The following is a 25,893-nucleotide window of genomic DNA, read 5'->3' as shown; positions in this document are numbered from 1 at the left end:
CAGCAGGGCAGAGTGGGCAGTGGGACGCTTCCACCACATTTTGGGCTGGTGAAGCAGAGCCTGCAGTGCCCTCAAATTGTCTGTGCTCAGGTGTCCTCAGTGACACGTGAGATGAGCTGGTGACCTTCGTGTTTTGTGATCCCGATTGGAATGGTGTCAGGGATGGTGTGGGCGTGCTGTGCTTGGTGCCAGCACCATCATGAAGCGCTGCCCTGAGCGCTCTGCTGCCTATGGTCCCATCCCTGTCCCCATGGTGCAGTGGCTCGAGGCATAGGGGTGTCCCTTCCAGGGATGATGCAGGACATCCCCGTGGGTGCTCTGCAGCTGTTCCCTGCTCCAAGGCCATGCTCTGTGGGGTGAGGCAGCAGTGCCAACACACAGCCCGTCCCCGTGGCGTTAATCCTGACACCCCCTCCCCATGCACGCACATACTCCCACCCTCCTCCTCACAGGCACTTGGGGAAGGACACTAGATTACCCATTTGAGAAGAAGGGACTTAATCCTATTATCCCCGAAGAGGATAAATCTGCCAGCCCCCAGCCGCCACCCAGAGCACTTGGAGGACTTGTGGAGCAGGTTGCAGGGAGTCGTTTGGAGCAGCACTGGCCTTGGGGACGGTAAGTGATGGCTTTGCTATGTGTGAGACAGCACTCAGACCTGTAGGCACTGGGGCTGCAGTGCATGGCATTGCCCAGCTGGAGCCACTTGGGCATTGCCCAGCTCACCTCCTGCACTTGCAGTCTCCATGCCGAGTGCTGCCAAGCTGGCAGTGAGAGCTGCCTGTGCTACAAAGCCCCAGTGCTTGGCAGGTTGCAGGATGGAGCCATGTGCTGCCCTGGGATTTCAGGATCAGCTGCAGCCCCTCCAGACCGCAGCGCTCAGAGCCCTGTGAGCCACACCTGAGCATCATCCAGCTGCAAGCCAGCCCTGCAAGCAGCTTACAGCTCACTCCTGGCACACAGCTGCACTGCCCTCAACTCACGGTGGCAGCTGTGATGCCCATCTCTGCAGTTATATATCGTGGTGGGGGCACCCAGTGGTGCACATCTACCTGCAGTGGGGGGAAAGGGCTGCAGGCATTGCCCCAAGGAGTGCAGGGGCTCAGTTTGCCCTCCCTGGGTGCCCTTTGCTGCCTTTGGGGTAAGGAGATTAGCGGGGTCTGAGCTGGCCTAATTCCAGGGAGAGGAGGGAAAGTGCCCAACCCCAGAGCAGCCCGGAAAGCGGATCAGCTCTGCAGGGCTCGTGGCAGGGTGGGAACAAGGGCACCCGGATGGCATGGCACAGCACATCTCTGCACTGCGATGGCTGCAGCTACGTCAAGGTTCACCCCAGTGCCCCATGTCCTCCCTGTGCCAGGTGTGAGGAGCCATCCCGTGTCAGCGCCAGAGCCACAGGGACAGCTGTGACGCAGGGCAGGCTGCTGGCCCTGCTACAGCCATGAGCTTGGAGCCCCACAAACCAGAAGTCAAGTCAGCCACCCGGGTGACTGGCGGACCTGCCACCCCCCGAAAAGGACCACCTAAGTTCAAGCAGAGGCAGACACGGCAATTCAAGAGCAAGCCACCCAAAAAAGGGGTGCAGGGGTGAGTAGGGCTGAGCACCAGGGCCCAGTGTGGGACATGCCTGAAGGCACCCAGGTGATGCTGCTCAGGGCTGATGCATAGTGAGGACAGACACCTGGTTTCTTTGCAGGTTTGGCGATGACATCCCAGGCATGGAGGGGCTAGGAACAGGTACGTGGTCCCCATTCCTTTCTGCTGCAGCTGCAGGGCTTGCAGCAGGGCTGGGACTTGTGCTGATGCATCTTCTGCTCTCCACAGATATCACCGTGATTTGCCCTTGGGAAGCCTTCAGCCACTTGGAGCTGCACGAGCTGGCTCAGTATGGCATCATCTAGGCTGGCTATGGCCACCACCACCTGTCCTATAGCAGTGCTTTTTTAGAAACTGCCCCATCCACATAGCGGGGCATAGCTTGGAGAAACACTCATTAAAACCTGAAATAAACACAGGAGTTTGGTGTGATGATCTGGGCCAGAAAGCCTCTACGTGTGCTGTGAGGGGGTGCAACCACACAGGAGAGGAGATAGACCAGACCCAGGCAGGGTTCAGATTTATTATGGGATGCACAGGTACAACAAAGGAGGACAGGAAGGAGAGCGCAGGGAGCTCAGCATCCTCTGCAGCCCCACAGCACACCCTCAGCCCCGTGCTGTACCAGGCGCAATGTCTGCCAGCACTTTTAGTGCCAGGAGCAGCCCGGTGGCCTCCAGCAGCACCAGCACAGCCGCACCGGTGGCAATGCCTCCAGCCTGCGCACGCAGCCAGGCACCCAGCTGAACCACACAGCCCCCCAGGTGCACCACGCCAGCAGCCGCCATGTCCCCCAGCTGCAGCACCCCAAAGGCACATTGGTCGTTAGTGATGGAGCCGTTCTGCCGCGGATCCAGGCAGCAAGAGGCCGGGACGCTGCACGCCTGCACGCCGGGTGAGCTGCAGTTGAAATACCTGCAGGACACAGAAGGAGAAGAGCTGGGTGCCTGCTGCTTTCTTGCTAGCCCTATCCATGCCCCCACCTGCCCCCGGCTTCACTCACGGGTTGCTCTCCCAGTCACGGTAGGAGCTGAGCCCGCAGCACCGCAGGCTGCGCTGCACCTCGTCCACCAGGAAGCGCAGGTCGGGCTCCTCCTGGTAGCGCAGCAGGCAGAGCAGCAGGGCATCCTGCAGCGCATCCCGCAGCCGCTGCCGTGCCAGCAGCAGCAGCAGTCCTCCCAGCGCCTCCAGCCCCACAAAGGCCAACACGGCCCCCACGAAGAAGCGCAGCAGGCAGGCGCTGGAGCGGAGGGCACCCAGGCAACCAGCCAGAGACACAGTGCTGGCCCCCAGCCCTGCCAGCACGAAGAGCAGCATGGGGTCAGAGCCCAGTGGGGCCAAGCGCTCGCCCTGCAGCCAGCCCTTGGCCAGCAGCCCCCAGATCCCTATGGCCAGGGTCAGCAGGCCCAGCAGGAGGAAGAGGAGGTTCCAGAGGAAGGCTAAGTGCCACACACAGTGGCTGAAGGCACTTGGCTTGCAGAGGGTGGGGCACAACTCCTCTGGGTTGTGCTTGGCCACAGGATCATCTGCATCCTCCAGCAGCAAGATATCATCATCGTCATCGGAGAATTGGGGCAGCTCCACCAGCCGGGACGTCTGCATGGGACAGAAGAACAACTTGGCAGCTGCAGGGCCCACAGACCCCCAGGATGCTTCCACAGTGGTACCCAGCCCTCATACCCCCCATGTACTCTACCTAAGGGGGCTGTAGGCTCCTTCAGCCACCACACATCCCACTGTGGCACAGGGAAACAGCCAGGTATGGGGCATTCGTGGGGTCCATGAAGATGGAAGACCACAGAGGTGAGCTCCTCTGGAACACCTGCCCCTAATAGGAACCCCCATTTATCCCTATAGGGACCCCCAAGGATGGAGTGTGGGGTCATCTCCTTTCCTCCTTGGGGATCTGTGAGTTGAGGGACGTGCTTTCCCAAGGGCCAAGTCCTTAACCAGGATTCCTATGGCGATCCCTCTCAGGGCCATGACATGGGGTCACCCCACAGTCCCCTCCACAGCAGGGTTAGGTCCCACCCCACAGCACGGGGCCCTTATGCATTACCTGGGGTAGCAGCCGGCTGCTCTCCCCGCTTCCTACCTCCCCATAGGGCCTGAAGAACTGGAACAGCTTCTCCCTGCCCAGCACCATGCTGCTTCTCAGGGCTGCTGCAGTCACACTCCCATCATGTGAGAGGCTGCGGCCGGGGCTTAAATAGGGCTGCGACTGCCAGCCCCACAGCTGGGCCCACTTGGGTCCCCTCCTGTAGTTTACGGCTGGCACCATAAACAGGCAGGAAATGAGGGTCTGGGAGGGGGTGAAGTAAAGTAAAGTAAAGTAAAGTAAAGTAAAGTATAGTATAGTATAGTATCTGTGGTCTCAGAGCAGCACTGGGGAGAATGCGTTCAGGGCTGGAGCCTTCTCAGAGGGATCCGCCCCGACCCCCACAGCCCCTCGGTGGGGATACGGAGACTCCGAGAGACCCCGCACCAAGGGGGCGATGCGCGTCGGCGGAACGAAAAGACAGGGGCGCACCGCTCGGGGGGCGGTTATGCGTGTGGCACCGAGGCGCTACGGGGGACCGGGGAGCGACGTACCGCCCCGCCCAGCGTAGGAACCCTCTGGCGGCGGAACGCCGGGCTGCGGGGTCCGGGAGACGGCGGCGGAGGAGACTCGGGCAACGGCGGGCCGGAGGGAGCCGAGGGGAGCGAAGGCCTCGAGGCGAAGCTGTGAGGGGGCCGTGCGGGCAGCGCAGTGGCGGAGACAATCGTGAGTGCGGCCCGGAGGTGGCGGTGTGGGGCGATGAGGCAGCAGATTCCTGTGGGGCGGGGTAGGCCGCAGTGGGGCTGCGTCGGTCGGGGTAACGCGGGGCCCGGGCCGGGCCGCCCGCAGGGACAGGAGCGGAGGGCGGGCGTCCAAAGCGCCGTGCGGTGCTGCGTTCCGCTTCCTGCCCCTGTGCGCGGCGTGCAGAGGGTAAAGGCGACCCGCCGGGGATGCTGGCAGCTTCCCGTGTCGCCCCGGTCTGCCTTTTCCTCCTGTCAGCATCCCGTCGTGGCTCTGTGGCGCTTCTCTGCACGTCGCTGCTCGTTTGCCCGGTCCTCAGGAAGGCGGGGGCACCCAGTGCATTTTTGCTCCTTCCCGAGCTCTCGTTTTGCTGCTGGTTTTCTTCTTCCTCCGACTAAAGGCTGCAGCAGAACTGGCGGTGTTTCACCGCTGGGACTCTCGGTCCCTCGGAGCAGGGATGCGGGTCCCAATGCTGTGCAGGTGCCCATTAGCGCTGCTTAGAGCCGTGTTTGTGTGCAGGCTCTCCCACAGAAGCTCTGATTCAGCCCCGTTCTGGAAGCTGAATTCCACGTGTGAGGTCAGAGCTGGGACAAAAAAGCAGCATCAGCGTTTTTGTTTTTTTCCACGCCAGCTTTTTGCAGGGTCTCCAACACGAGGGCAGTTCATCCAGCAAATGTTGCTCACGTGCCCCCACATCCCTCCGTGTGCGTCTGCACTCTTTGTGTCGTTGGTGCCGTGACTCGGATAGGAATAGTGGCTGGGTTCTGAGGGCTGGGGAGGCGCCCCGCCAGAATTGGCGGCCCCACTCTTGACTCCCTGCCTTACTCCTACCGACGATCCGAAATCTAAGAGCAAAAAGGCAAGAAAGGACCGGTCGACCCCTTAAATTTTGTGCACAAAGGTCCGGACGAAGACGCAGGACGCGTAAGTAACTGCCGTTTTGGCAAGGGTTTTCCGTTCGGTCGGGGTCTGGTTTCCTGGAGTGTGATGAATGGTGTGTGTGTGAGAGGGGGCCGGTAGCTCAGACTAACACAAGCGACTGTGGACCCTCTAGTAGTGCGGTTCTCACTGCCTGCGAAGGCGTGAGCCACAAACGAGGGGAAGCGAGGGGAACGCACACACAGTTGAGTGAAGGCACTCCGGAAGATGGGACAGGGAAAGAGCAAGGCCCCCGTAGCCATGAAACGTCCTTCAATCCCAAAGGATTCCCCTCTAGCATTCATGTTAGAAATGTGGAGGTACTATCCCGGGACAGGAAATAAGACTAAAGCCAAGATGATTCATTACTGTGTAGAAGTATGGGGAGATCAAAAGATCGGCCCAGCTGTTTGGTGGCCGAAATTTGGATCCAGTGAAGATTGGGTGCAACAGCAGTTAAATTTTTGGGTTAACACTAAGACTCCCTTCAGTCAGGAAGAGAGTGAATATGCAGCTGTTTGGGTTACACGCCCAGGGGGACCAGGAATCTGGATTTTCAAATTGTCTGAGGTAGGCACAAAGACTGAGAAACAGAAGCCTCGAAAAGAGGAGGATATCCCCATGGGACCCCCACCTTATGTCCCACCACAACCGATAGCTCCTCCTCTTCCACAACCCGAGGTAGATAACCAGGATAATTCAAATAATCAGGGAATGGACCCTAATTTGGGCCCTCAAACCAGGGGAAGGACACGTCAGCAAAATCTGTACCCACTGCGAGAGGTACCTATGGGGGGCCCCAATCCACAGATGGGATTTGTTTCGATGCCTCTAAGCTCGAGGGACGTTAGGGAATTTAAGAAAGAAATGGGTAAGATTTTGGAAGTCCCATTAGGAGTTGTGGAAAGGGTGGATCAGTTTCTAGGCCCTAATATATACACGTGGGATGAATTACAGTCAATTCTAGGCATCTTATTTACAACTGAAGAGAAACATATGATTAGGACTGCAGGAATGAGAGTTTGGGACGCCCAGCATGCTCAGGGACATCAGGCAGATGTAAAATGGCCCCTACAAAGACCCCAATGGGACCACCAAGATCCAAATCACCGAATACATATGCAAGATTTACGAAGTATAGTTATCCAAGGGATTAGAGAAGCAGTCCCTAGAGGTCAGAATATCAATAAAGCATTTAACGAAAGGCAGAAGAAAGAGGAATCCCCTAATGACTGGCTGGAAAAATCTACAGATGTATTCAGGGCTGGATACTGAAACCCCGTTAGGACAGGCTTTGTTAAAAACACAGTTTGTATGAAAGAAACTCGAAAAGATTGAGAATTGGCAGGACAGGGGAATGGATGAATTACTAAGGGAAGCCCAGAAGGTTTGTGTTCGCAGGGATGATGAGAACCAGAAGAGGCAAGTTAGGATGATGGTGGCCGCGGTTAGAGAGAGTCGGGAGTTGGACAAGCAGGAAAGGAGACCATTACAGAAACCACCCTTCAGTCAAGGGAAGAGTGAAGGAGTAAGGGAAAGAAAAGAAGAACGGACTTGCTTCTACTGCGGGAAGAAAGGTCATCTAAAGAAAAATTGTAGGAGTAGGATACAAGATGCAAAGATGTTTAAGGAGGATGAGGGAGGTCAGGGCCTTTACCTTTTGGGGACTCAGAAACACCGTGAGCCCTTGATAAAATTAAAGATAGGTCCCCGACAGGAAGAAGTAGAATTTCTGGTGGACTCAGGGGCTGAGATCCACCATACAACAACTACCCTCTGGGTGTGAGTTGTCCAGAGAGACAGCCCTAGTAGTAGGAGCCAAGGGAGAACCCTTTAAGGTAGGGGTCGTTAAAAATGTAGAAATAGAAACAGAATCTAAGCTAGGATTGGGAGACTTCTTAATAGTACCAGAAGCTGAATTCAATTTGTTGGGACGAGATTTAATTATAGAACTGGGAATAAGCTTGGAGGTAAGGAACAGGGAAATAAGGATTAAACTTTGCCCTTTAAGGGTGGAAGATGAAGAAAGGATTAACCCTGAAGTATGGTTACATCGAAAGTGTAGGACGTCTAGAAATACCTCCTTTTTCAGTTAAACTTAAAGACCTTGAAATCCCTATAAAAATAAAACAATACCCCATTTCATTGGAGGGAAGGAGAGGCCTAAAGCCAGAAATAGAGAGACTCATAAAGCAGGGGTTACTGGAACCCTGCGTGTCCCCATTCAATACTCCCATATTGCCGGTGAAAAAGCCTGATGGTACGTATGGTTTGGTGCATGATCTACGGGAAATAAATAAAAGGACAATATCCTGTTTTCCTGTAGTTGCCAATCCTTACACCTTGTTGAGCAAATTAGGCCCTGAAAATTTATGGTATGGTGTAATTGATTTAAAGGATGCATTTGGGACTTGCCCTCTAGATGAGTCTTGCCGGGATTATTTTGCCTTTGAATGGGAAGACCTGGACACAGGGAGAAAACAGCAGTTGAGGTGGACAGTACTGCCACAGGGCTTTACAGAATCCCCACTTCTGTTCAGGCAAGCCCTAGAACAGATTTTACAAGAATATCAACCAGCTCCAGAAATCACCCTTATCCAGTATGTCGATGTTCTATTAATCGCGGGAAAAGAGGAGGAACAGGTTAGGGAAGAAAGCATCAAACTCCTTAATTTTCTAGGGGAAAAAGGCCTCAAAGTTTCAAAGACAAAATTACAGTTTGTAGAAGAAGAAGTCAGATATTTAGGTCACTATATTAACAAAGGGGAGAAGAAGATAGACCCAGAAAGAATAAGAGGGATATTGTCCCTGCCACCCCCCCAAAGTAAAAGACAGATAAGGCAGATTTTAGGGCTAGTGGGATATTGTAGGCAATGGATCGAGAATTATAGTAAGAAAGTGAAATTTTTATATCAAAAACTAACCCCCGAAGGATGGATAACTTGGGGTGAAGATGAGGAGAGGAGGTGGGAGGCATTGCGAGAAGATCTACTCAGTGCCCCGGTTTTAAGCCTCCCTGATCTTAAGAGACCTTTCTATTTGTTTGTCAATACAGACGATGGTACAGCGTATGGAGTCTTGACTCAGGAGTGGGCTGGAAAGAAAAAGCCTATAGGGTACTTTTCAAAATTATTAGATCCAGTGAGTAGGGGATGGCCCACTTGTCTGCAGGCGATGGTAGGATGTGCTTTATTAGTGGAAGAGGCTAGAAAAATTACCTTTAACAGCGACATGAGGGTGTTGTCTCCCCATAATATTCGGAGTGTTTTACAACAAAAAGCTGAAAAGTGGATCTCAGATTCTCGTTTGTTGAAATATGAGGGTATTTTGCTAGAAGCACCAAATTTAATCCTAGAAACTACTAGCTTACAAAATCCTGCACAGTTTCTATATGGCACACCCGAGGAAACACAATTATTACATAATTGCCTTCAAACTATTGAGAATCAGACAAAAATTAGACCAGACCTAGAAGAGGAAGAATTAGGTGAAGGAGAAAGAATCTTTGTAGATGGGTCTTCTAGGGTGATTGACAGAAAAAGGAAATCAGGATATGCACTGATAAACGGGAAAATGTTAAGGGTATCAGAATCTGGGCCGTTGAGCCCCTCTTGGTCAGCGCAGGCTTGTGAACTATATGCAGTTCTGCAGGCCTTAAGAAGACTGGAGGGAAAATCAGGAACAATAGGCACTGACTCTAAATATAGTTATGGAGTAGTACACACTTCTGGAAAAATCTGGGAAGAAAGGGGACTAATTAACTCCCAGGGAAAGGACTTAACACACCAAGAACCAATAAGGGAAGTTTTGCAAGCACTAAGAGGACCGCTTAAAATAGCTGTAGTACATTTAAGGGGGCATCAAAAAGGAACCAACTACAAGACGTGGGGAAATAACATGGCAGACAAGAGGCTAAACAAGCTGCGTTACGTGCATTAGTACTAACAAAGGATAAACCACAACAGACAGAATTGAGAACAGCACCTCCCGTGTTCACCCCTAAGGAGGAACAGAAACTTACTCAAATGAAAGTAACTAAGAATGAACAAGGGCAATGGTATCTGTCAGATGGAAGAGAGGTACTACCAAAATCAATAGCCTTCAATATCTTGACTAATTTACATAGACAAACCCATTGGGGAAGTCAGGGTTTGGTAGACCACTTTGCCACCAAATATATGGCTGTAGGTCTCCACGACTTAGCAAAGAAAATTACCCAAGGATGCCCCACATGTTTGAAGATCAATAGAGCTGTACAAAGAAGGGTACCTATGGGTGGAAGACCCCTAGCAGTAAGACCATTTTCTCGAGTCCGAATTGACTTTACGGAACTCCCCCAAGTAGGACGCTACAAATATGTTTTAGTCATTGTAGACCACCTCACTCATTATATTGAGGCCTTCCCTACCTCTAGAGCGACTGCTCAGACTGTGGCAAAGGTCCTTTTAGAACAAATAATCCCGAGATACGGGGTCACTGAGGTTATCGACTGCGATCAAGGTCCCCACTTTACATCTAAAAGCCTTGGGAATAAGGTGGGAAGAACACACTCCTTGGCATCCCCAAAGCTCGGGACGTGTGGAACGGATGAACGGAGAGTTGAAAAAGCAATTGGCGAAACTAACACTAGAAACCAAACTCTCATGGATAAAATGTATTCCTTTAGCATTGTTAAACATTAGGGCACAACCTAGGGCCGATATAGGAATATCTCCCTTCGAAATGTTGTATGGAATGCCCTACGATGCAGGAGTTCCTATTGATCATCCACATATCATAGATAAGACCATTAATATCTATACCAGTGAACTAATGAAATATAGACAAGAGTTGTGGGAAAAAGGTCAAATAACCCAAAGACCCCCTCTTGATTTTAGGTTACACCAGATTAAGCCAGGAGATTGGGTTCTTATAAGATCATGGAAAGAAGCCACTCTACAGCCCCGTTGGGAGGGACCTTATTTGGTACTCTTACCTACTGATACTGCGGTTCGAACCGCAGAAGGAGGATGGACGCACGCCAGCCGTGTTAAAGGACCAGTAGACAACAGTGAATGGGAAGTTACCAGTCCAGCGGGGGATCTGAAGGTGAAACTGTCCAGAAAGTCGTGATAAACGAAACTTAAACGAAAGGGAATTTGTTTTGTCACAGGGAGTTCTGCGAAGACAATAGAGTAAAACAGTCGAACAGAAGAAACCAATTCTCTGGTGAAGAAACCTCAGCCCATCTGGAGAAGCTAAATGGTTGAGGCATGGTTTGAACACCTGCCTTTTGCTGTACAGTGAGTGATTAATAGGATTTGTAACAGCATTAATCTTGTCGCTAATTTTGTATTTTTTGTGGAAAGTTGTGAAGTGTGGAAAAGGGGTTTGTATCTATGGATAAAAAGGAATGAAAATTATGGTTAGGACTCTGAAAGACGAACTGATTAGATACTTTAATAGAATGTTAAGTGGAGTCAACCTACCAAGTCTGCCCTGAATACAACGGGTATACGGCTGTAAGGGTTGGCCGATTGTTGAAAAGGCCCTGGAATCAAACTCCTGAGATACTCTGTGGACAAGTGCCTGGATTGCCCCAAGGGATTCAATAGTGAACATAACAGACTGTGATGGGGAAAGGTTCACCTTCGAGTAGGTCTTCTGCTGCCGAGAAGATAAAAACCCCTGTCACTGGCTGCAACCCAGTTGACAGGCGAGGCAGAGAAGGACCTCGGGTGAAGGGACGATACTTGACCCCAAAGACAATCATTTTGGTCTGTGCATCTATTCTACTCCCGGGGGTACGGGCCAATAATCCACACGAGCCCATGATATGGGAATTATTCAACATACAACAACCAGACCAACCCTTGAAAAGCTGTAAAAATCAAACCCACGTGAATTTTACCGTTTCTTTAAGAGATTTAATTACGGGACACCGAAGAGATAGGGCGGATAATTGTATGGGATTTTATGTTTGCCCCGCTTCAAATAGAGGGAGAAATTATTGTAATTTGCCAAATCATTACTACTGTGGATATTGGGGATGTGAAACATGGGCATCTGAATGGACTGCAACTATCAAAGACCCAGATATACAGGTGGAATGGTTCCCTCCTGGGTGCAAACGACCCACCATAGGAAGAGATGGGCACGTTTACGGACACTGTGAGGCTGGCGGATACTGTAAAGAAATTAATATAAAGGTTCAGAAGCCCACGAACAATAGTTGGTTGGTTGGAAGAATGTGGGGAGTTCGATTTTGGGAACCAGGTCCAGACAGGGGTGGTATATTTAGAATAGCAAAGAGAAGCATGCCACATGATTCCCCACTGCCTATAGGCCCGCCCTCTCCTTCCAAAGGAGCCCCACCACCTGTTGTTTCTGTACCAATGAATACCACCAACAGTACAGGTCGAAGGTATGAGACCCCACCACCTGCGCTTGGTGGTCCGCTGTGGGGCATTATGCAAGCCGCGTACGCCGCCCTGAATGAAACGCAGCCACACTTAACTAACGAGTGTTGGTTGTGCTACAGCGTTAGACCACCTCATTATGAGGCAGTAGGAGAGCCAGGCAAGGTCACATGGAATAGTGGAACAAATCCTGCTGCATGCCCATGGGATAGTAATCGCACCCAGGGGCTAACTGTACAACATGTCACAGGGAAAGGAAAGTGTGTTGGAACCATACCAGAACAATATGAAAGTCTCTGTAACAGCACAATATCTGGAAGTAGAATAATGGACAAGACAAGTGCAGGATTTAAATGGCTAATCCCCACAGCAGGTGCAAAGTGGGTATGTTCAGATATCGGAATGACGCCATGTATATCATTAGAGGTATTTAATAGATCTGAATTTTGTATACAAGTAGTAATTATCCCGCGATTAACGTATCACTCTGATGAAGAAGTTATGTATCAACTTGAAGGGAGCCTCATCAGACAGAAAAGAGAGCCTATAACAGCAATTACTTTAGCAACCCTCCTGATTGCTGGAGGTGTGGGTGCCGGAACCGGCATAGCCTCACTCGTTAAAAATAACGAGATACAAAGTTTACAACAAGCTGTAGATGAAGATCTAGACAGAATAGAGCAATCAATTGATAAATTGGCAACTTCGGTCAAATCGTTATCACAGGTGGGACTACAAAATCGAAGAGGATTAGACCTCCTATTCCTAAAGGAAGGAGGACTATGCGTAGCACTGCAAGAAGAATGTTGTTCATTTGTTGATCACACAGGGATAGTTAAGGATTCCATGGCTGAACTTCGTAAGAGATTGGAACAACGAAAAAGGGGTAGGGAAATAGGAAGATCCTGGCATGAGGGTTGGTTGAACGTATCGCCATGGCTCACTACTTTACTGTCTGCTCTGGCTGGACCCTTGATCACGATTATTCTGGGGCTAATATTTGGACCATGTATAATTAAATGTCTATTACAACTGATAAAGAAGCGATTTGACACCACGAAATTGCTAAGGGAAATAGAGAAATTGTGAATAGAGCAAGTGTGATACTCTATCCCACTATTGCGATTAGGAAAAGAGAATTGTAACTATAAAAATTGGAGGACAAACATTCAACGATGAAAGAAAAGGGGGGAAATTGTCAAAAAGGCAGGAATGTTTGTCCAGAGTTAATAAGTTAAAAGTACGAACCGGCCTCACTGGAAGCTTGGGCAAACAAGGAACTCGCACAGATATGGTCAAAGGTTGGCGATTGTGTAATCACCACTAAGATTCGCTCATACGAGCAACATACCGTAAATGGGAACCACCAGAAGGGTTCAAGGAAAAGATACGGAGGAAGACTACTTACTTCAACCCATACGACCACCAGGAGGCAGAAGAAGACCCCCTAGCAACAAGCCGGATCATGCGCAGAGTACATCACAATGGGAGAACGGAAGGACACGAATACGGAAGACGACCTATATAAAAGGATCGGGTATTGGTTCGAACCTTGCGACAGTTGGTGGAACGCAGAGTCCCCTGTCGCCCAGCGCTGCATTGCCTTTTTGTTCTATTGCTCATTATAATTAATAAACTTAACAGTTGACTCCTTAAACTTTTGGTCCATCATTCTATCAATAACAGCCCCGACCCCCACAGCCCCTCGGTGGGGATACGGAGACTCCGAGAGACCCCGCACCAAGGGGGCGATGCGCGTCGGCGGAACGAAAAGACAGGGGCGCACCGCTCGGGGGGCGGTTATGTGTGTGGCACCGAGGCGCTACGGGGGACCGGGGAGCGACGTACCGCCCCGCCCAGCGTAGGAACCCTCTGGCGGCGGAACGCCGGGCTGCGGGATCCGGGAGACGGCGGCGGAGGAGACTCGGGCAGCGGCGGGCCGGGCCCCGTGGGGCGGCGCCGGGCCGGAGGGAGCCGAGGGGAGCGAAGGCCTCGAGGCGTAGCTGTGAGGGGGCCGTGCGGGCAGCGCAATGGCGGAGACGATCGTGAGTGCGGCCCGGAGGTGGCGGTGTGGGGCGGGGGAGGGGCGATGAGGCAGCAGATTCCTGTGGGGCGGGGTAGGCCGCAGTGGGGCTGCGTCGGTCGGGGTAACGCGGGGCCCGGGCCGGGCCGCCCGCAGGGACAGGAGCGGAGGGCGGGCGTCCAAAGCGCCGTGCGGTGCTGCGTTCCGCTTCCTGCCCCTGTGCGCGGCGTGCAGAGGGTAAAGGCGACCCGCCGGGGATGCTGGCAGCTTCCCGTGTCGCCCCGGTCTGCCTTTTCCTCCTGTCAGCATCCCGTCGTGGCTCTGTAGCGCTTCTCTGCACGTCGCTGCTCGTTTGCCCGGTCCTCAGGAAGGCGGGGGCACCCAGTGCATTTTTGCTCCTTCCCGAGCTCTCGTTTTGCTGCTGGTTTTCTTCTTCCTCCGACTAAAGGCTGCAGCAGAACTGGCGGTGTTTCACCGCTGGGACTCTCGGTCCCTCGGAGCAGGGATGCGGGTCCCAATGCTGTGCAGGTGCCCATTAGCGCTGCTTAGAGCCGTGTTTGTGTGCAGGCTCTCCCACAGAAGCTCTGATTCAGCCCCGTTCTGGAAGCTGAATTCCACGTGTGAGGTCAGAGCTGGGACAAAAAAGCAGCGTCAGCGTTTTTGTTTTTTTCCACGCCAGCTTTTTGCAGGGTCTCCAACACGAGGGCAGTTCATCCAGCAAATGTTGCTCACGTGCCCCCACATCGCTCCCGTGTGCGTCTGCACTCTTGCATTAAAAGCAGAGACTGGGGGGGGACGTGTTGTGTGTGCAGAGCTCCATTGTGCAGGGATGGCTCCGTGCTCCCCTTGTAACTCAGGCCGTCTTCTCCCTTCTCCCCCAGATAATCCGTGTGCAGTCGCCAGAAGGGGTGAAACGCATCACAGCCACCAAGAGAGAGACGGTGGCCACGTTCCTCAAGAAGGTACTCCAGCTCTCCTCCCTTGCAGGGCTGGCTGTGCTGTTCTGTAATGGGTGGCGTTGCTTAACCGAACTGGGAAAACATGCTGTGGGGATCAGTTCCAAAGGAATAAAGAATCTATTTAGAGAAGAGAACTTATTCAGCTTTTCCATTGGAATTTTTTGGGATGGGAGCTTTCTTGGGAGAGGTTGTGTGTTTAGTGTGCTCCCAGGGAAATGCCAGCTGTGGAAGCAAAGGCTGACGACACAGGCACTCCAGCTGTTTGGCAGATTGGCCTCTTCAAACGTGATCCAGTTAAAATTCAGCTGCATGATCTGTGATTTGAATGTCGTTTGGATGAGTTTTGCATGCCACTGGTCTTCCTTTGTAGTTATGGAGAGAGCAAGCAAATGATTGAGGCAAGATCATAAAGCAATGTGAGAGTCTCTGGGGGTCTCATGGGAAAGATTTCCACCCTGGGGTTCGAGGAACACACTGAGTTTTGGAGCTCTCAGATGTGGAGCTGACTGCAGTTTGTTCTTTGGTCTGGTGCAGCTGCTTGGTGTTTGCTGTTTAAGAGGGAGCAGTTCTCCATTTCCTTACCTCCTGGATTAGGATTTCTTTTCTTCACAAGAGAAGTGCTTTGTGTTCCTTAAAGGGCTATTCTTTTGGTCAGCTGGATTTCCTTTCTCCCTGCAAGGGAGAAGGGGAGCAGGCTGAAACGTTCAGCTGTTTGTGAGTCCATGCTTTGTTTGAAGCTTGGGCCCAGACCACAACAGCAATCCCCTCCTGACCGAGCCAAAATCCGGATGGGTTTCAGGGCTGGGTCAGAGATACCCACTGCAGCCTCTGAAGGGTCTCACCCACGGAAAAAGCATTGCTTTCAGAGCTCCTGGAACCTGTGCAAAGCAAGCTGCTCAGTTTCAAGGGTTTGTATTACCAAAGAGAGTTCAGAACAATTGTGCTTGCCAGCAGCTAACCTCGGAACAAAAGCATTGGCCCTCACTACAGTTGCCTGTTGATCTGGGGAGAACTGTGTCCTCCTGCAGAGCTGAGTGAAGGAGGTGCTTGAGTTTCTTTCCTAGCACGGGGTGGCTTGGTAGAGTTGTACTGTGTGCAGTTGGTGTCTCTGAGCTCTACCCGAGCTGCGAGGTTGGCGTTTAACTTGAGGATTTAGGAAGAAGCTTGTCATCTAGAGAAACTTTCAACTCCATTTCTAAACTGGTTAAGTTTTAATATAGCAGAATTTGAAAGTTGAAGAGGCTGTAAATGATATTTGATAAAGAGGAAAGCAGCTTCAGCTGTGCTGCTGACAGGATGAGGTGGAAAAAAGCCTTCCTGGGGGCTGAGACTGAGCAATGGTTTATGTGAGGGTAACTTCTGTCAGGAGAAAATAGGCAACGGGAGGCGGGGGGAGAAACAGGCAGGAGGACAGCAGGAAGAGCTTCTCTGAAATGTATGTAATAACAGGTAGGCATGAACTGAGGGCAGAAAAGCCACAGAGACAAAGATCTGGACCAAGGAACTCACTCTGGTGACAGCAAGATGAGAACGACGTGGTTGGTGTGTGCTGGGGGGCTGGAGAGGATCGTTTCTCCCCCTGTAGTCATTACAGTGCCTGCCTGGGTGGAGATGTTACACTGTTTGTGTTACACGAGTGAGGCACGTTCTGCTTAAGTTGCTTTTTTACTAAATTGCTTGTGTTACTCAGTGCTTCTGTTTCTCTCAGTTATCCTGTGCTCTTCAGAAATGAGGATGAATTCAGCTAAGCTTTTGCAATAGAAGTTCCCTGGACTTAGCACTTGCTGTGAGCAGCTTTCAGCATCTGACCTGGGGCGTGAGGTATCTTAAACTTTGTCATCCTTTCTCTTTCAGGTTGCAAAAGAATTTGGTTTCAGGAATAATGGGTTTTCTGTCTACACCAATAGAAACAGGACAGGAGAGATCACAGCATCACAAAACAAATCCCTCAACTTACTGAAGATCAAGTGAGTCCTGCCAGAGAGCACCGTGGGCGGAGGGGGAGCTTTGTACAGCAGGGTGCCTTTTCTCTAAGCTGGTCTGAACTCTCCCCTCTGAGCTGAGCAGCAGCAGCCACCATCACAGCACAGCAGCCTCCAGCTTCCAGCTGTCACTCGCCAGCTGCTTGGAGAGGCAGTCTTGACTGACGTGCTGAAATGGTGGTGGCCAAAACAACTGGGTGTTGGGCTGTGGCAGCTGCTGCTTTGGTTTCTTTTTGCATTGCAGTTTGCTTGTGTGGGTCAGCGACAGGCCTCGTGTTTGCTCCCTCTTCCCTGCTTGCACTCAAACTGTACTTTTGCTTTTTTTCCCCCTGTTTTAATGCCAGCCAGGCTCTGATAATCCCCTGCGCAGAAGCCAGGTGCCTAGGGAGATCAGAAATGCCAAATGCTTGTTTCACTTTGTGTTTGGTTGGAATGCCTTCATTCTGTTAACATTCAAGGATAACGTTACACTGACTTAAAACACAAGAGCTGCTGCTGCTGTGTGCAGCTTATTGCTTGATTATATCAGCACTGGGAGTTGCCTTGGGAAGGCTGGGACTCGGTGTGCACAGGAGCCACGTAAATCCCTTTCTCTGGTGGAGCTGCTGCCTCTTCCTGCTTTCTCTTCTTTCTCCCCTGATCTTGTCTCCTGATAAAAAGAGGAGGTAGCTAATGCTCTTAGTAGAGCTGTGTTAGTGTGCCTGCAGCCTGTGATAAATCACACGCTCCTCTGTGATCCAGGAAGTTTGCTACCTAGAAGTAGGCGCTGGAGGAGCGTGGACACTGATGTGGTTTGTAACACAGGCATTTCCTGTGCTCTGCAGCACAAAGGAGCCAATTGCTGGTGTCGTTCAGTCGCTGGAGGAAGGGGTGCAGTGTGAGCCTTTCCAGCTGTCTGAGTGCAGCGTGGCTTATCACCTGCGCTGCCTCCCCGCTGTATCTGGAAGCAGAGCTGGTGCTGTGCTGATGCCTGTGTGTTTTTCACCCCCTCAGGCACGGCGATATGCTGTTTCTGTACCCCTCGAGCCCAGCTGGCTCGTCCTCAGAGACCATGGACACCTCTGTCTCCCAGAGCTTGCGGCCGGTGGGGGCACCCCAGGTGGTGGAAGATGACATTGACCAGTATCTGATCAAACAGGATGGGAAGATTTACCGAAATCGAGACCAGCAGCTGTGAGTACCGACAGGCTGCGTGCTGTCAGTGCATCTGTGCCTCAGCAGACTGTCACATCTTGCCTGAAAACAAGAGCCAGGAAGTGTGCTATGGGAGCTGCTGTCTGAGCCACTGCTTTATCCTCGCTGCCTTTGAAATATTCACAAGGGAAAACAGCCCTTGCCATTGTCCTGCCTGGTTAAAGTAAGGCTCTGGTGAGCGGAGGAAGGAAGCAGATACCAAAATTCCAGGGGCTTAGCCAGGAAGGACTCATTCAGAGCATCTATTGTTTCGATCGAGGTGGCCCCTGTTAGGAGACTAGCAATCATATATTTTGTGCTCTGAAAACAGCAGCTTCTGTTCCATATGGTGTCAGCATGCAGCTCCCTGTTATATGGGTCCCGAGCTGACAGGTGTGCAGAGCCAGGTCTGCATCTCATGTGAGAGGCGTGAACAGGGAAATGCTTTCAGCCTCGGTGTGGCTCAGTCAGCAGCAGTGGAAAGCACAGCGTTGGGGTTTGATGTGTTTGGTAAACTGCAGACTGCTCCTCTGGGCTCTCTAGAACCCTCGCCTTTCCTGCTGCCCTGCAGGGGCAGCTGACGCAGCTGCACATGTCTGTGGTTGCAGAGCTGAGATATGTGTGGCCAGGGATGTCCCAGGCAGAAGCCCTTCTGCGTCTTCAGATCCCACCACTCCTTATAAAGGAAAAATAAAATGGAGGGAACGAGGGGAAGCCACGTCCGATGGCAGGGATGTGGAATTTGGACTTGGGTCTCTGCCTCTGCTTGGTTTTTGGCTTCCTTTCCATCACATGCCTTTCTTAACCTTCCTGTGAAACCGTTGAGTCCATTTTGCTAACAGGAATGCAGCAAGGTTTAACTTTGCCAAAACTCTGAGCTGCAAGAGGCTCAGATAAACAAAGCAGCTCGTATTTTTGTAAGGGTAATAATACAATGGTGACTGAATACCACCATAAATCTCCACTGATGCTGCTGAAATGTCCTCTGTCTGGATGGCTGTTTCTTGTGACTCGTTGTTACGGTGTTCCAGTTGGCTCCTGCATGGTGGTTGGTTTGGGGTCAGCCCCTGCACAAAGTAGCTTCTGAAAGGACTCGAGTGAAAATGTTAAAGGCAACCAGGAATTCTCTCTAAGGCAGAATAGCTCACCCTTCCCTCTGTATTGCCTTCCATACAGTTTGTCTTCAGTGCTGCAGCAGCGAGGAAGTTTGGAGAGGTGAAGCCTTAAGGTAGAAAATCCCATCTAACCTATTCAGGCTGATGATAAATGAGGCCAGTGTCACATTATTGAAACAGCAAAGGCAAAACTCACCACTCCGTGGCAAAAACATTGTCTTTGACTTGACCACGTTTTTCAAAAGAATAAATGAAGGTGTTGTTCTTAGCAGGGAGCCAGAGCACAGCGGCGGATATTTATGATAAAATGTGTGTCTGGGCTTGTTCCTGTGTTTGTGAGTGCATATCAATCTAAACGTGAGGGAATGCTGGCGTTTGGCAGAGTGCATTAGCAGCCTTTAGTGGTCCTTTATGTACATTATCTGCCACAGTACTTGTTAAAAGCACTGCTGCAACTGGATCCCATCCATTTTGTTTTCAGAAGGGCCAACATCCACGCTGTTCTCTAGAGGATCTCTTTGCAAAGCCAGCACTGCCCTGTTGGTAATGCTGGGGCAGAGGTGCAGGGGATTCTTTTGTGTTTTCTTCTCAGAAGGAGATGTTTTCCCCTCTGCTTTGTAACTTCACCCAACAGGTCCTTATCAGCCTGATAAACACACGCTTCCCTGCCTGTTCCAGACCATCCTCTAGTGACTGATAAAGGGTGAATGTTTTGGTTGTCTTTCTGGTAAAACCACGCAGGCCAGCCCTGTGACGCACATTTGAAATCCTTTGACTTGAAATACAACCTCCAGGTGGAGTTGTAAAACTTGAGAAGCTGCAGTCTGACGTTGGTTCACGTGGCTGTCCAGAGCAGAATTGCTTGCCAGTGACACAGACATGAGAAGAGTTTGATCTTGACCCGAGGCTCTCACATTTAGACTCACACTACTGCTGTCTGTCATATGCCATAATAAGTGCAGAGTTGCTCAGGATAAGATGATTGTCCAGGTCTTCTACACAAAAACTGTTAAGCTGTACCAGTCACTCTAGACTAACTTCTCTGTTACTGAATGAGACCTGTGCTAATTCTGTTTCTCTTTGCATAGGTGTCGCCACGGCCCCCTGGGTAAATGTGTGCATTGTGTACCATTAGAGGTAAGAGCCCCAGGAAAGTCTTACAGCAAGTCCCCATGGAAGGCAGGTCACCTGCAGCTCTTGGATTCAGTTTCTCCCTGTAGGAATGCTTCTCCTCCTAGCGTTGCCCACATACAGATGGCAGCTCTGACTCAGAATCCTGCCATCACTTTCAGAGGTGCCAGCTTGTGCCCAGGCTACTTAAAGCTCTGGGCCTTCGTGATCCTGGATTTCTTCTGTTTTTCTGCAGTGTTCTTTTTCAACAGAAGGTGCTTTGAGAGCTCTAATTTTCCTCCCTCTCCACTGTTGCCTGGGTCTTCTTGTTTCACCCCCCTTTCTTCATGCATCACAGCACTTGCCAGTTTAACCACCTGTTATGCAGGTTGAAGGCAGCTTTAGTAACACCTACAAGCGTGCTGAGCTGTGTAATGCAGGGCCTGCAGCAGTGATCTGTGAGAAGTCTGTGTGAGCCACAATGGCTGCTCCTCACATCCCTGCCACGTGCTTCAGAAGCTCCTTGGCCTTGTTTGAGCAGCTGGGCTTTTTGTTTGTTGTTACACACTGAAAGAAAAAAGCATTTTGCCTTTGAGGCTCGCTCTGATTTGTGGAGCCAATCCGTTATGAAAAGTAGGAGGTGTTAATAAAACTCACTGTTGTAAGGTCCCACTGTTCCTGTCACAGTAGTAGCTGTCTTGAAAAGGAGCCTAAATTTTCCTGATTGTTTCCACATTGAGAGACAGTGGGGTTGAATCTAGAACATGCATTTGTTCAGCGATCAGGGCACCATCAGGCAGGTGTCTGACCTGGCTTTTCTTTGTGTGATGTTTTTGGCAGCCTTTTGATGAGGATTATTTAAACCATCTGGAACCTCCTGTGAAGCATATGTCGTTCCATGCCTACATCAGGAAGCTGACCGGAGGGGCAGACAAGTAAGAAAATCTCCATGTTTGAGGGAATCTAGCTGTACTTTTTTATCTTAAAAAAACCAACAAAGGCACATTTGCACAGCTCTCACTGGAGTGATGTTGGATGCAGCTTTTGGATGTCAAGCCGAGGAGAAAACGTGTTTAAAAGTAAAGAAAAAGCTTTTGGTTATGGAGTTCTTTAATTATTTGTGTGTGTGTGTGGCAAACTAATTGCTTTCAGGAGCACTGCTGATGGGGGGAGAAGGCCAGATGGATGGAAGGAGGTTCCCTGCTTACGCCAAGTTCCAAGCCTGGGTCTCAGCTTTGTGGAGAGGCACTGAGCCTGTGGTGGATCTGGGGGCTTTTATTTACCAACTGTTTTCTGATCTTCCTATGTGAATAGAGCAACAGAGGGGCCTAGCATTTCTCAGGGCCTGATTCTGTGCTGTCCCACTGCCACGTGCCCTCAAGGTTTCTTTTTGTGCCCCTGATTGTCACACATTAATGGGAGAAGGAGGCACCCCTGCTTTATGGTGGGGCTGAGGATGCTGTGGTGACAGGACAAAGAAGGACTGAACTGAGAGCTCAGCTCCTTTAAATAAGTTATGCAGAGGTGTGACCTCCTCCCTGCTGTTCCTAAATGCAGTTGGGAGTTTTTTAAGGTCTTTGTGAGATGCAGCTCAAGACTGTAATGCTTTGATTTGAAGGGAACTTCCCCTTGCAGGAAGCTTTGTGCACATGAAAGGAACTCTGATTTGCCTTCACAATATAATCTATTACTTCCTATGTGCTGCATAAATTATTTAAGCTGTATGTATGAGTTTTCTCTGTGCTCTCACTTGAGTGCCTGATTAAAGACTGGGGTGGACAAACTCCACAGAATTTGTGTGGCACTTGCAGGTCCTCTGAAGATGTAAAACATTGGTGACACCACATCTGCTCCCTGCTTCCTCTGTGTTGTTTCTGGCCACTTGCTTTTTTGAGACCCAGAAGCATTTACGATGTTAACAGCAGCCTTCTCTTTTCCTTCTTGCAGGGGGAAATTTGTTGCCCTGGAAAACATCAGCTGCAAGATCAAGTCAGGCTGTGAAGGGCACCCTCCTTGGCCAGAAGGCATTTGCACAAAGTGTCAGCCAAGTGCCATCACTCTCAACAGACAGGTGAGCCAGTGCTCACAGGGGCCCTTGAGCTTCAAGCCAAAGAGAGTTGATTTTTATTTTCGGAGAGATGACTTCAAGAACAGCCAGCTTGGAGCAGGGTGCCTTTGTGTATTGGCAGTTGTTGAGGAAACGGCTGTTAAGGTCTTCAGTCCTTGCAGGAAGGACTCCAGAATGTATCTGGTTCAGCAGTTTTGTCTTAATATGAGACATCTGAGCTGGCACCACTAGCAGTGAATCTCCTTTATTCTTCCGTGGGATCTAAAAGCCCTCCCACTGTTGCTCGTTGATTCCTCTTAGATTTCACTGTCTCTTCTCGTTGCAAAAGCTCATGGGATAAGGGCCCTAGTAAAGAAGCCACGCTAAGGGCACTCTGGGGATGCTCAGCACTTCCCCACAGCCCAGCCCATGGTGAGTTCTGCTTGCTGGGCCAAGGAGTGGTGGCAAAAGCTGGAGCAGAAGGGAGGGAGGCAGCGTTCCCTGTTCCTGCGGTGCCGTGGTTCATCGTGAGGGGCTGCGCGCAGCTGGGGAAGGTGTTGGCAATAGGCAGAGGACCTGGAGCCAGTGGAGGATGGCCTGACGCTTGAACTTTGTCAAACAGAAATACAGGCATGTTGACAACATCATGTTTGAGAACCACACCATTGCAGATCGCTTCCTCGACTTCTGGCGGAAGACAGGAAACCAGCACCTTGGCTACCTGTACGGCCGCTACACGGAGCACAAGGACATCCCTCTGGGGATCAGGGCGGAGGTGGCTGCCATCTATGAACCCCCCCAGGTAACAAGGGCTGGGCACCAGGCCTCACTGTTGGCTCATAAAGGTAATCGGGGAACAAAGAAACACTCCTGTGTTTGGCTGATCTCGTGCAGGGCTTCCTAGTGCGACTCTTTTCCTGATAGAGTCCCCTGAGAATGACTTCTTATGGCCCTCTGGTTGCTAATGTTGTCACTGGTTATTGCCACTGAAAGAATTTTAAAACCCAGGTTAGCTTTTTATTCTTCTTTTTACATTCCTCTGTTCTCTGATTACCATTTCCAAGGTTATGGTACAGAACAGTTGAAAACAAATTCTATACTAACTTAAAGAAAAATGTTTGCCTTCGATTTAATTTCTTACCAGCTCTCCAGGAAAACTTAAAGCAGCTCCATTAGGCAGAAATCACATCTGCTGCTTTGATGGGAAACAGTGGTGTGTCAGAGTGGGAGCGTGAGGCACCACTAGATGGTGCACGGCACCACCGAGTGCTTCCACAGCCCCAGCAGGTCCTGGAGTCCGGCCTCAACCAGCCCAAGAGCCGAGCTCCGAGTTACAGAGCTGCAGATAGAGCCCTTTGTAAGCTCCTCTGTTCGTTTTGGATCTCAGCACAGCCATGCCCTCTGATTCGGTCTCGCTTTGGAAGCTCTCACGGTTTACTTGTGCATGGCAAAAGCAAGGAAGCTTTTACTTTGCTGGCAAGCAGTCTCTGCTGTGCTTCTTGGCAGAGCATCTCCCCACATGAGAAAGCTCGCCTCTGAAACGCACCCAGATGGAGTTGTGTTTTCCAGGCCTGGGTGGTGGCCCCTGCATTCCCTGAACTTCTGCCTCTGCGCTGCTCAGAGACTCCAACAAATGAAACAGAAGGGCAGGACTGGCAGGTTGAACAGAGCTTTGGAAAATTATATAACCTCTCTTTTTTCAAAGCTCTCCGAAGCAGCGATAGCCTGCTTGTAAGCGCTGAGCAGGAGTTTTCATTCATAAACCCCTGTGTGGTTTGCAGACCTGACTGGAGAGCTCCTGCAGGATGAGGCTGTGAGTAAAGGAGGCCTCTGGAGTGAGAGCAGTCAGAGCTGATGCTGAAGAGAAAATGCAGAACTGCTCTTCCATCCTCTGCCTTGCTCGTGGTGATGGTTACGTGTGCTGTGGTTTTCCCTGTGCTGTTTTACTAGCGAGATTTTCTTTGTGCAGATCGGTACACAGAACAGCCTGGAGATCCTGGAAGATCCAAAAGCAGAAGTTGTGGATGAGATTGCTGCCAAGCTCGGACTGAGAAAGGTTAGGATGATGCTGGATATCACGCATCTTTTGCATGGCAATAAAGAAAGTCGCCAGCAGTTCTCTTCAGTTCTGTGAGGCTACTGAAGACCATTTGGGTTCATTTGAAATCTCGCTTAAGTGTTGGTAGCTTTTACCCTTCTAAGTATTTAAAAAAGCAACCACGAATGTTTTTGTGAGGACGAGCAGCAGGGCTGTTCAGCTGCAGTCAGCAATCCTCTGTCATGAATGACATCAAAGGGAGTAGCAAAGAAGGAAAAAAAAGAACGATTTTCCCTTTATTTCTCCTCTGACAGGAGCCATTCCTGGTAGCATCTCCCCTGCAAGTGCTAATTTGGCACAGATGTAGCTGGAGTTGCCTTCTGAGTTTATTCTTCCTTCTGGCAGAATCTGCGTTCCGCTTCCAGGAGCGGAGGCTCCTGCTGGATTTTTATTCTCATCAGCAGCTCCTGCCTCTCAGTGCTGCTCAGACAGGCTGTGTGAGCTAATCTGGATGTTGGCTGGAGGTTCAGGTCCCCCAGCAGCTGAGCCTCAGTCCTCTGTTCCCCTTGTGCCCCTGGCCTGCCAGTAATCCAGTCAGGACAAACGGGGCACTGGGATCTGCTGGCTTGCTGACTTCTCTCAAACCTGTACCAATGGATTTTTCTGTTTTGGGAAATCATTTGGTATCATGTGAATGCTAGGAATGAGACGTACACAAACAAGAATTGACTTGCTAAAGAACATGCAAATCAGGAAAGGCTCAGAGCAGCAGACTACAAACATCTGTGGCGAGGTCTTTTGTTCTCTGAAGATAAGATCTTTAGCGTTTTCCAGTGCCTGAACCAAAGCTTCTGTACGTGTTGTTTATTTCCACGTTTTAACTTTGCTCCCCACACCAGGTACTTTTGATCCGTGTGATTTAACACACCGCTTGCTGCTCGGTGCAGGTTTTTGTCTTTCTGGGCTCTGCTGGTTATGTGCAGCAGTGACCCTTCCCCTGAAGGGTTAATGCTTTGGCAGTGGGTCACGAGGGGCTGCTCGGAGCTGTTTGTAGCACACGTGGAGAAGGGTTCATGCTCGGTGTGTGTGTACACATCTCCACTCAGATGTGCAAACAATGCAGAAAGCAGGAATGTGTTTTTTGGAACGGAGCGGGCCGATTTGGAATGAGTCACACTCCAGTGGGAGCACACAAGCTTTATCTGAACTGGGGACTGCAGGCTTCAAAATGAGATCATGTGAGCTGCTTTGTCATCTGCTGGCACTTGCGATGCCGCTTCGCTCTGAATGCTCAATAGGAAATGCTTTTTGCTGTGGGTGGGAGGAGGTAGCGGCTGAGAAGCCTCTTGCAGCCTCCAGATCTTTCCATGAAAAAATATTCCATAGTGAAACATAAAGCTGCAGGTGCCCCCGGCTGGCCAGCTGGCACGCTGCTCCTGGAAATCGTATTCAAATGAGCCCAGCACAGCTGGGAGAGCCATTTCCTTAGGCAGCATGCAGCAAGGCTGCGCCAGGAGCCAAGAACATCTTGTCCTGCTAGGAGAAAATGTAGAAGCTCTCTTCTGTGGCTTTGGGTTTCCTTCTTTTTTTTTTTTTTCTTTTTTTGTTTTTTTTTCCCCCTCTTAAAGCCATTTTCTCCATAACGCTGCTTTATAGGTTGGCTGGATATTTACTGATCTGGTCTCTGAAGACACACGGAAAGGGACAGTTCGGTACAGCAGGAACAAGGTGAGGCTCCAGAGTGTCACTCATCACCAC

At 50.7% G+C, this 25,893-nt stretch overlaps 3 protein-coding genes and 1 long non-coding RNA gene across 6 annotated transcripts in view; 3 read left to right on the top strand and 1 right to left on the bottom strand.

Moving 5' to 3' along the window:
- The first annotated feature begins 44 nt into the window (after positions 1 to 44).
- Positions 45 to 2,007, top strand: PDE6G (phosphodiesterase 6G). Its single transcript, XM_052688106.1, has 4 exons — positions 45 to 618; positions 1,358 to 1,584; positions 1,694 to 1,734; positions 1,822 to 2,007. The coding sequence occupies exons 2-4, from the start codon at positions 1,439 to 1,441 to the stop codon at positions 1,896 to 1,898; spliced, it is 264 nt and encodes an 87-aa protein (XP_052544066.1). The 5' UTR covers positions 45 to 618; positions 1,358 to 1,438; the 3' UTR covers positions 1,899 to 2,007.
- TSPAN10 (tetraspanin 10) lies at positions 1,919 to 3,894 on the bottom strand. Its single transcript, XM_052688103.1, has 3 exons — positions 3,653 to 3,894; positions 2,597 to 3,189; positions 1,919 to 2,508 (listed from the first exon to the last, which is right to left on the bottom strand). The coding sequence occupies exons 1-3, from the start codon at positions 3,872 to 3,874 to the stop codon at positions 2,202 to 2,204; spliced, it is 1,122 nt and encodes a 373-aa protein (XP_052544063.1). The 5' UTR covers positions 3,875 to 3,894; the 3' UTR covers positions 1,919 to 2,201.
- Positions 3,895 to 4,811: 917 nt separating this feature from the next.
- NPLOC4 (NPL4 homolog, ubiquitin recognition factor) overlaps positions 4,812 to 25,893 on the top strand; it is a 36,008-nt gene continuing 14,926 nt past the window's right edge. Inside the window, exons 1-10 of one of the 3 annotated variants that reach the window (XM_052687918.1) lie at positions 4,812 to 4,949; positions 14,593 to 14,673; positions 16,525 to 16,637; positions 17,646 to 17,825; positions 20,029 to 20,077; positions 20,891 to 20,985; positions 21,998 to 22,121; positions 22,720 to 22,899; positions 24,067 to 24,153; positions 25,792 to 25,863. In XM_052687918.1, coding sequence (XP_052543878.1) covers positions 4,830 to 4,949; positions 14,593 to 14,673; positions 16,525 to 16,637; positions 17,646 to 17,825; positions 20,029 to 20,077; positions 20,891 to 20,985; positions 21,998 to 22,121; positions 22,720 to 22,899; positions 24,067 to 24,153; positions 25,792 to 25,863 — 1,101 coding nt within the window. In that variant the 5' untranslated portion in view covers positions 4,812 to 4,829. Of the gene's footprint in view, positions 4,950 to 13,591; positions 13,734 to 14,197; positions 14,337 to 14,592; positions 14,674 to 16,524; positions 16,638 to 17,645; positions 17,826 to 20,028; positions 20,078 to 20,890; positions 20,986 to 21,997; positions 22,122 to 22,719; positions 22,900 to 24,066; positions 24,154 to 25,791; positions 25,864 to 25,893 lie in introns of those variants that run through there. The other 2 variants (XM_052687919.1, XM_052687916.1) reach the window with 2 other exon arrangements.
- On the top strand, positions 5,106 to 11,615 carry LOC128083047 (uncharacterized). Its single transcript, XR_008207937.1, has 2 exons — positions 5,106 to 5,296; positions 10,443 to 11,615. It is a non-coding gene; the product is annotated as an uncharacterized LOC128083047 (long non-coding RNA).

This window comes from Tympanuchus pallidicinctus, unplaced genomic scaffold, assembly GCF_026119805.1.
Source record: "Tympanuchus pallidicinctus isolate F22 unplaced genomic scaffold, pur_lepc_1.0 scaffold23, whole genome shotgun sequence".
Lineage (NCBI taxonomy): Eukaryota > Metazoa > Chordata > Aves > Galliformes > Phasianidae > Tympanuchus > Tympanuchus pallidicinctus.
This window is presented reverse-complemented; position numbering and strand designations above follow the sequence as displayed.